We start from the raw sequence: 9,148 nt of genomic DNA, 5'->3' as shown, positions 1-9,148 counted from the left end.
TAAATAGAAATAGGAAATGTATACGCCAGCGGGTATAAAATATTTGACACAACGTACAACCTCTGAAAAATTATCAACATTAAAAGTAAATTGCATATAAAATATTTAAGTACGTACAGTACTATGAGCTGCAGTAAAACACACACATTGGGGCAAAAGGGGGGGGGTGTCTCCCTCTTGTGGGTAAGTGTCATAATCACATCCTTTCAAGCTTAACCCGGAAGTGTTTGTGTTTTCATACAAGCACGTGTAAATACACCGTTCCAGTCCACGTCCAACATGGCCACGGCTTCTTGTAACTTCGACGAGCTTCTCGCCCAAGCGAAGCGCGACGAAGCGGAGAAGCTTCGCAGCATTACCGTGAACAAAGAGCTGGAGCTGGACTTCGACCTGGGCAACCTGCTGGCCTACGACAAGAACCCCGTGGAGCAGCGCGACTTAACCGGGAAGAAAGCGTCCGACTTTCTCCGCTCGTTGGCCCGCGACAACACGCAACTACTCGTCAACGAGCTGTGGAAGCTCCCCACGGAGAGGATCCAAGAGGTCGTGGTGGCTAAACTACCCGAACCGACGACCTCCTTGCCTCGGGAGAAGCCGCCGCCTAAACCCCGGCCTCCGACCAAGGTTAGAATTGTTTGTGGGTCTCCGGCACAGTCTTGTGGATTACGTTCACATTATGATTTCAACTTTCATTTTATGTGGCTATAATTAAAGTAAGTAAGACAGCTTTAAAAAACTATATTCTGTTGCCAAATAGTTTTCTGGTTTTGTTGCAGTATTTATTTTTAACTATAATTCTTCCATCTGAAGTGGGAGCAGTTTGCGAAGCTTAAGGGCATCCAGAAGAAGAAGAAGACCAACTTGGTGTGGGACGAGACAGCTAAAGAGTGGCGGAGGCGGTGGGGATACAAGCGAGCCAAGGATGATACCAAGGAATGGCTCATCGAGGTTCCGCAGACCGCCGACCCGAATGAGGACCAGTTTGCCAAGCGCGTCACCGCCAAGAAGGAGCGTGTGGCCAAGAATGAGCTGAACCGTCTGCGGAACATTGCCCGGGCGCAGAAGATCAAGGTCCCTGGCGTGGGTTTGACTCCCGTGGCCAAGCAGTCCAAAGACGAGCTAGTCCGAGCGGCCATCGTGGCGCGGACATCCACAGCTTCCGTGGGGAAGTTCCAGGAGAAGCTTCCCAAAGAGAAACTGGCCAAGGGCGCCGGTTAGTATTTGCATGCTAGCTGTGTTAGCCTCTATGCTATACTAACTATCAATAAATTGTTAATCCTCTTTCAACCCTACCAGGCAAGAGGCGCAAGTTCCAGCCAGTCGTGGGTGACTTCTCAGTAGAGAAGGACAAGCAGCTGGAGCTCCTTAAGATGATGGACAGCAAGAGGCCTAAGCTGGACGTCACCAAGGCAGTCAACAAGCAGATGAGGGAGGAGGACCGAGAAGAGGCAGCGGCCAGGAACAGCAAGAGGGGCAAGCAGGCCGGGAGGAAGGGACGCAAGAATAATGTGGGGGGGGGTGGCAAGGGGAAAGGCAAGAAGGCCGGTCGCGGAAAACCGGCGGGGGGGCAACCTCAAGGAAGACCTTCAGGAGGAAAGAAGTCCAAATCTGGGAAATTGTGAAAAAAAAACTACAGGGACTTGTCAATTATCACTACAAGCCTGGAATGTTTCAAGTGTTATGTTTATCAGAGTGAAAATAAATGTTTTCTACAAATCCTCAACTGGAATTTTTGACACCCTACCTAAATAAATTTTCGACATTTTTAATGTCACTGCGCTTTAGTTGAATTCTCTCCACTAAATCCTTTTCATTCTTGAAATTGGCGCAACCTGCACTTCTACGAATTACTCCATCAATCAGATCACTCGCCTAAGCTGCTTAACAGTGACTTTTCCTTACGTAAACCTTTTGGCCTAAGCTTAGTCCAGGGTACTACGAGTCATTAATTTTGAAACAAGGACCCTGATTTCACACCAATTAGCAATTAGCAGAAAAACAATAATTCCCTTAAAATAATTTACATTTGTATGACAGTTAAATAATGTTACTTAAAACATGGCCTGCCCTGCAAACACCTTCCACTCTCTCCATTCAGGGAGCAGTTTTAGTTTTACCAACAAATGGTAAAGCACCTTTTAACTAAATAGATGTTACTTAAAATATCTTCCTGCACCGCTGCCAGCGGCTGCCTCCACCGCTCAGTGAGTGGTTGCGGTGGATTAGTGGGGCGGTGTTTATTTTTATTTGTGCAGGGCAACACGCCACGCAGTGCCAGTTGGGAAGATGCAGCACATTTATATGCACAGCCACCACGAGCACCTGGAGGTGTTCACCACGGTGCTAGCGCCGCAAGGTCAGTAACCACCCGACGATAGCCAGGGAGGGGCGCACATGCAGCTCCGCGTGCCTCCGGTTGACCACCCCTGATTTAGTTAGGATAGAAGGGGAGATTGTACGTGTGTAGAGTTGGGAAAACAATGATAGACTAAAGGATAGCAGTGAGGAAGGAAGGATACAAGGACAGATACCAGGAAGCTTAGAAGGAATGGAGGTAAAGTTACACGAGTTGCATTAAAAGTGTTGGAAGAAAGGATACAAGGATAGATGAAGGGAGAGAAAGGAAGGAAGGAAACAAGATGCGACTGGAGGAAATGAGGAAGCTAAAGGAGGGGATGGATGGTCTTACGCTTATTTTTTGTTATTGTTTTTATTTCGAGCATTTGCAAATTAAAAGCATGTTTAAGTCTTGCATTTCTAACAAATGTCGCTCTCCACCCGACAGGCCGACATCCATACGGAGGCAATGACGTCAAGGCGAGTTTTATATATATATATATATATATATATATATATATATATATATATATATATATATATATATATATATATATATATATATATATATATATATGTTCAAAATAGTCAATTTTCAAGTCAATTTTTTTATTTGAGTCGAAGGCAAATGTTTAATTTACAAGTACTGGACGTTGATTAGGAAACTTGTGTATTTAAAACCATCACCTGAAGTGCATACGGTAGAAAATACAATATATAACTGTATGGCGTATATATTATACTGCCCCTTGGTGGCCAAAGCGTGCACATCACGCACCCGATGCCTATTGAATTCAAGTGAAATATTTTGTTCTTGCCATTCTATTTGCTGATGTTGGACATCGGAGAGCCGATTGCAAGCAGGCGAGATATTTAAGAGGTGCTAAGAAGCCCCACATTTAGGCGTTCTATTTCACCAGCGCGCACCTTAATCCCATTGACACGTAATCCAATTGGTTCACCACTTGGTTCGGATGCGCACTTTCACTCAGTCGGCTGAAAATCAAGTAGATCATCAGCAATTTGATCACAAGAGGAAAAACTTGGAAATACAGTATCTCACAAAAGTGAGTACACCCCTCTCATTTCTGCAATGTTTTGATTATATCTTGTCATGGGACAACACTGAAGAAATGACACTTTGAGACAATGTTAAGTAATCACTGTAGGGCTTGGATAGCAAAGTAAATTTATTGTTACTTCAAAGTAACTCAAAATACAACAATGAATGTGTAAAATGCTGGCAACAAAAGTGAGTACACCCCAATTGAAAATGTCAAAATTAGACCCTAATGTCAATATTTTATGTGGCCACCATTATTTTCCAGCACCGCCGTAACCCTTTTAGGCATGGAGTTCACCAGAGCTTCACAGGTCGCCGCTGAAATCCTCTTCCACTCATCCATGATGACATCACGGAGCTGGTGGATGTTGGAGACCTTACGCTCCTCCACCTTCCGTTTGAGGATGCTCCACAGATGTTCAATAGGGTTTGGGTCTGGGGACATGCTTGGCCAGTCCATCACCTTCACCCTCAGCTTCTTTAGGAAGGCAGTGATCGTCTTGGAGGTGTGTTTGGGGTCGTTATCGTGTTGGAATACTGCTCCGCGGCCCAGTTTACGGAGGGAGGGGATCATGCTCTGCTTCAGTATTCCACAGTACATGTTAGCATTCATTGTTCCTTCAATGAACTGTAGTTCCCCAGTGCCAGCAGCACTCATACAGGCCCAGACCATAACACTCCCACAACACCACACACGCTGGACACCGTCTGCATGGCTGTCGTCCCAGGATAAAACCTCTTCTAAAAAAGATGCACAAGGAAGCTCCCAAAAGGTTTGCTGAAGACAAGCAGACTACGGATATGGGTTACTGGAACCATGTCCTGTGGTCTGATGAGACAAAGATAAACATATTTGGTTCAGATGGTGTCCAGCGTGTGTGGCGGGAACCAGGTGAAGAGTACAAAGACGAGTGTGTCTTGCCTATAGTCAGACATGGTGGTGGGAGCGTCATGGTCTGGGGCTGCATGAGTGCTGCTGGCACTGGGGAGCTACAGTTCATTGAAGGAACAATGAATGCCAACATGTATTGTGGAATACTGAAGCAGAGCATGATCCCCTCCCTCCGTAAACTGGGCCGCGGAGCAGTATTCCAACACGATAACGACCCCAAACACACCTCTAAGACGACCACTGCCTTTCTAAAGAAGCTGAGGATGAAGGTGATGGACTGGCCAAGCCCCATTGAACATCTGTGGAGCATCCTCAAACGGAAGGTGGAGGAGCGCAAAGTCTCCAACATCCACTAGCTCCGTGATGTCATCATGGAAGAGTGGAAGAGGATTCCAGCGGCGACCTGTGAAGCTCTGATGAACTCCATGCCTAAAAGGGTTACGGCGGTGCTGGAAAATAATAGTGGCCACACAAAATATTGACATTTGGGTCCAATTTTGACATTTTCAGTTGGGGTGTACTCACTTTTGTTGCCAGCATTTTACACATTCATTGTTGTATTTTGAGTTACTTTGAAGTAACAATAAATTTACTTTGCTATCCAAGCTCTACAGTGACTACTTAACATTGTCTCAAAGTGTCATTTCTTCAGTGTTGTCCCATGACAATATAATTAAAACATTGCAGAAATGAGGGGGGTGTACTCACTTTTGTATTATATATACAGTACTGCAGTGTTTCCCAACCACTGTGCCGCGGCACACTGGTGTGCCGTGAGAGACGTTCAGCTGTGTCGTGGGATTGTCCAATATTAATTACGGAGCGCATTGTAAACAAGATCGCCAAACCACTGGTCAGTTCGCGCAAGGCCTGGCCAGCCACTTGCTAATCGTGCATTTGTGGAGAATCGGAGAATCTTGAGATTTTATATTGTGTCGATCTGATTGTATTGCATCGGCACATATTCAGTTTATGTGTGTGTTGCTGTGTGCTTTTGCTAACAGTGACAGACACTATGACGGTTGTGGTGCGTTTGCGGTCCAATGGAAATCAGAGCATGCAGTTCAACCGGAGAAACTGGATTGGTTATTTTTCACATACGTAAAATAAGCAGTCAAGTCGAGATTCCTCGACTGTGATAGCCACTCAGCTGCTGTCAGAACAGCAGAGCGTCTTTAAAAGTGATTTTGTTCTTATTGTTGCAATATTTATAGACCTAGTCTAAAACAGTAAACAAAATCACGTTGATTCTTTTATTTTAATCACAATCACTTTAAATAGTTTATTTCTTACACCGTCTAAAACCTTCTTAAAAAACTGTCACTTTTATTTAAAAAAAGGAATACAATTTAAAGAATATTTAGTATTTATTTCTATTAAATTATTCGACTCTCCATACATATATAGGAATAGGACTGTACGTGTTTCGTTGTAATATAACTGATTTTAATATAGGAGCTTAACAGATTTTTGTTGGCGGTGTGCCGCGAGATTTTTTCCAATGAAAAGGTGTGCCGTGATTGAAAAAAGGTTGGGAAACACTGCAGTACTGTATACCCAATGGAATACAGTATGTTTGATCCAAACAATGTGATTCTCCTTGTGTCCACTAGATGGTGGTGGTGCACAGCTACAGCCCCCACTGGCCTGACGAGCTGGAGCTGGCCGCTGGTGACGTCATCGTGGTTTTGTCCCAGGACTGCTCTGGGCGCTGGTTCGGGCGCCTGCAGGATGGCCAGCAGGGATATTTCCCTGGATCTTGCGTCCTGGAGCTCGGAAAGGTCGCTTGTGACATCAATCTTTTTTTTTGTGACCTTGTCAATGGTGTTTCACAAAGTGTGTTTGCATGAAACTCACGGCATTTATGAAAATCAGTGTCTTTCACGTGAAAATTAAATACAATGATATTTATTTTAATTTTTGACATTAAAAAAAATTACTAACAAAGTAATATTTTGTTAGAATGTTGAAATTTCCCTGTTTTTCAGGAAAACTTGGCACCCAAAACTCCAATGAGGAGGAGAAGCTCATCCCAGCGAGCCGCCCCATTCTCGGAAGGCAACAGCCTATGCCTACGGCGCAACAGTGCCAGGTAGGACACACTATCCCATCATGCAATTCATCCACCCTAATTCACTACTATCCTTTCATCTGTCGGCCAGTGGTCCCGTTCAGCAGGCTCTCAGAAGGACAAGCCGCTCAGGAGGGGAAGGGGACACTGGCGAGGCCCCCACCCTTCTGCGGAGTCCCCCGCCCCCATCGGCCCCACGCAGCCCCCACGGCACCCCTCAGATGCAGCGCTCCCCCGGCCTGCTGCACAGAATGCTGTCGAAGTATCGCAGGAAGAGCGAATGTCAGGGAGCCACCAACGGGGCCTTTGAGGGGGACTAAACGAAGACCACCTCACATTTATAGGCAGTTTCCCATTGATATGTTTATATGCTGTTTTTCCTCAATAACCAAAAAGCTAATCCTCAGTATGTCTTTTTTTGCATGCAGCCATGTTAAGATAAGAAATTAAAGGGGGCAGAAACGAAAGTACTCTGTACCATAAATTCCAAGGTCTGTTGGTGGGAATGCAACAGATGATTTGGATACCAGGACTAAAGGTATCCTGAAATATGGGAACAGAAAGAGAACGTTTGCAAAAGTACCCAGAACATGGTTTTGGTCAAGGGACAACCAATTACAATTACAACCAAGAAGCAAATCAGAGACCACTGCTTTGGTGGAATATTATTTTATTTTGCACTGAAGGGGGATAGACCTATACACGGTTATTTGCATCTGTATGTCTATTTTGGAATCCCATCTACATTTGACATAATTTGGATGGGAATATGATTCACAAAATTAGCTGGAAAATAAAACAAGTCTAAATAATCCATTATTTTCCATCCAATTTCGCGGACCACCTGCAATACCGCCAGGGACCACTGAAGGGCAGCGGACAACAGGTTGATTGATAATCCCTGTTCTAGAATACCCGAGGAAAATACCACAAACAATAATGCTAACGAACTCCAAACTAAAGTGTGCAACATTTCAAAACAAAAGTTCCACAAATCCTGACCAGTTACTCGACAGTTCAAAACAGAAGTTAAGTTCAGCCAAATGGCCACAATAACTTACAAGATATGAAAGGGGGACAGCAAACGTGATAATGTCCTCCATTCCGTCTGTGTTGAATGCAGGTGCAGGCTCCTCTGTTTTTTTTTAATGGCCTATTTCCTCTTAGAATTGAAAAAACGTGACCCTCTTTCCACTTAGCTTCGTAAAAACAACAACTCTACCTGCCCAAACAACGCAAGTCTGCCCATTTCCGGCTTCAATTACTTCTTGGGACAAAAGTCAAAACTGGAAAATAATTGCTACCGCCCTCTACTGGCTTGGAAGGCATAGTAAAACACTTCGTTGTACTTTTCAAGACAAACGTTGTCATTTTTTACGTGATGATCGCCATGGTAACTCATTATGACGCACTGGTCCCAAATGAGTGGAGGAGGTCACATGACGATGACACAAACCGTGACCTATATATTTAATTGAGGTGAGGGGGTGGCTTCACAAGTACACACTGTTAGGTTACGGATTTTAGTTATTGATCTGACTCCAAATTGCGATCAACACTTAACACATAAATTGCTATGTCCTAATCCACACACTGGCGCACCTAACAATTTTGCGAGTTCGTTCTGTCAAAGAGAAGACCAGTAGATCAATCAGACCAAATTTACCAATTGTTTATTCCTGACAAAGCGCACTAATACAGGCCTGGGTCCCGGGTCCCTCACACTAAAACTCGTGCATTTTTGTGACCACCAAAAGACGACACATTCTTGCGGGTTGCCCAGTTTTAAAGAAACACAATATGAATCGCTCCCCTCCCTGAAGGACATTTACACCTCCCATCTCGCCCGCAAGGCAACCTCGATTGCCAGAGATGTGAGTCACCCGGCCTCACTCTTTGTTTGACCTTCTGCCCTCTGGGAAGAGGTACAGGAGCCTGCGCTCCCGCACCACCAGACTCGCCAACAGCTTCTTTCTCCAGGCTGTTAGGGCCCTGAACTCGCTACCCCCTTCTGCGTAGCGTGCGGCACTGTTGCGCTATTTTCGGGAATGTCTGCTGTACACGCACTTGCTCCTTTTTTTTTCTGCTCCTCTTATTTATTTATTTATTGTTGTGTTATTTATTCATTATTTATTCAGCCCGCTTTTGTTATACTTGTTTACTTGTTTGTCTGTTGTGAGCCATGTCTTGTCACCGTGGGATAGGGGGGAACGAAATTTCGGTTTCTTTGTGTGTCTTTGGCATGTGGAGAAATTGACAATAAAGCTGACTTTGAGTTTGACTTTGAATATTAAAGCATGCAAAATATTGTGAGATGATTGGTCGATGGCCATCTCCTCCCCGTGTCGGTGTCATCGCTGAGGTCAGGTGGTTGGATTTTCCCGCGAAGCCCGGGCCACATAGACGTGCTGTTGTTCTCGTTCCTCAACGACCTTGAGGTGTTCTCGTCCGGTACTCCCTGTCTGGGCCTATACACAACACTTCAACGAAAACAAGTTCATGCAGTTCGCCTCCACATTCTTCGCCACCCACCAATCCACACGAGCACTCCAATACTAGATATTAATATGATTATAAGTTTAACACAACCTTAAAATATGTTTGCGAACTCCCGAAAGCACATTTCCCTTTAACACGTATGCATACAAATTATCACTTGGACTCTCCCGCCAAAAGTGTGTTGAGATGGAGGGAGGGACGATTGGTGGCGAGTGGGGGAGCGAGATGCCTGCCAGATGACTGCTCCGTCAGCCTGATAATGGGCTGCCATCTGCTGTCTAGCGCT

The 9,148-nt window shown here is 44.9% G+C and overlaps 2 protein-coding genes across 6 annotated transcripts; both read left to right on the top strand.

Moving 5' to 3' along the window:
* Positions 1-221: 221 nt before the first annotated feature.
* On the top strand, positions 222-1,716 carry rrs1 (ribosome biogenesis regulator 1 homolog). Its single transcript, XM_049749951.2, has 3 exons — positions 222-624; positions 811-1,213; positions 1,297-1,716. Exons 1-3 carry the CDS (start codon positions 280-282, stop codon positions 1,620-1,622), a joined length of 1,074 nt encoding a protein of 357 aa, XP_049605908.2. The 5' UTR covers positions 222-279; the 3' UTR covers positions 1,623-1,716.
* Positions 1,717-2,208: 492 nt separating this feature from the next.
* On the top strand, positions 2,209-7,177 carry LOC125985952 (SH3 domain-containing protein 21-like). Of its 5 annotated transcripts, none has more exons than XM_049749242.1 (5): positions 2,209-2,356; positions 2,786-2,817; positions 5,906-6,073; positions 6,281-6,384; positions 6,455-7,177. In XM_049749242.1, exons 1-5 carry the CDS (start codon positions 2,287-2,289, stop codon positions 6,681-6,683), a joined length of 603 nt encoding a protein of 200 aa, XP_049605199.1. In that variant the 5' UTR covers positions 2,209-2,286; the 3' UTR covers positions 6,684-7,177. The 5 variants fall into 5 exon arrangements, with proteins under 5 accessions (XP_049605199.1, XP_049605202.1, XP_049605201.1 ...); XM_049749244.2 differs by lacking the exon at positions 2,209-2,356 and adding an exon at positions 2,366-2,554; XM_049749245.1 differs by lacking the exon at positions 2,786-2,817 and having other exon boundaries at positions 2,278-2,356.
* The last annotated feature ends 1,971 nt before the right edge of the window (positions 7,178-9,148 follow it).

The sequence above is a fragment of the Syngnathus scovelli genome, chromosome 18, assembly GCF_024217435.2.
Source record: "Syngnathus scovelli strain Florida chromosome 18, RoL_Ssco_1.2, whole genome shotgun sequence".
Classification (NCBI taxonomy): domain Eukaryota; kingdom Metazoa; phylum Chordata; class Actinopteri; order Syngnathiformes; family Syngnathidae; genus Syngnathus; species Syngnathus scovelli.
Note: the sequence above shows the minus strand (reverse complement) of the source record. Positions and strands in the feature narration are given on the sequence as shown.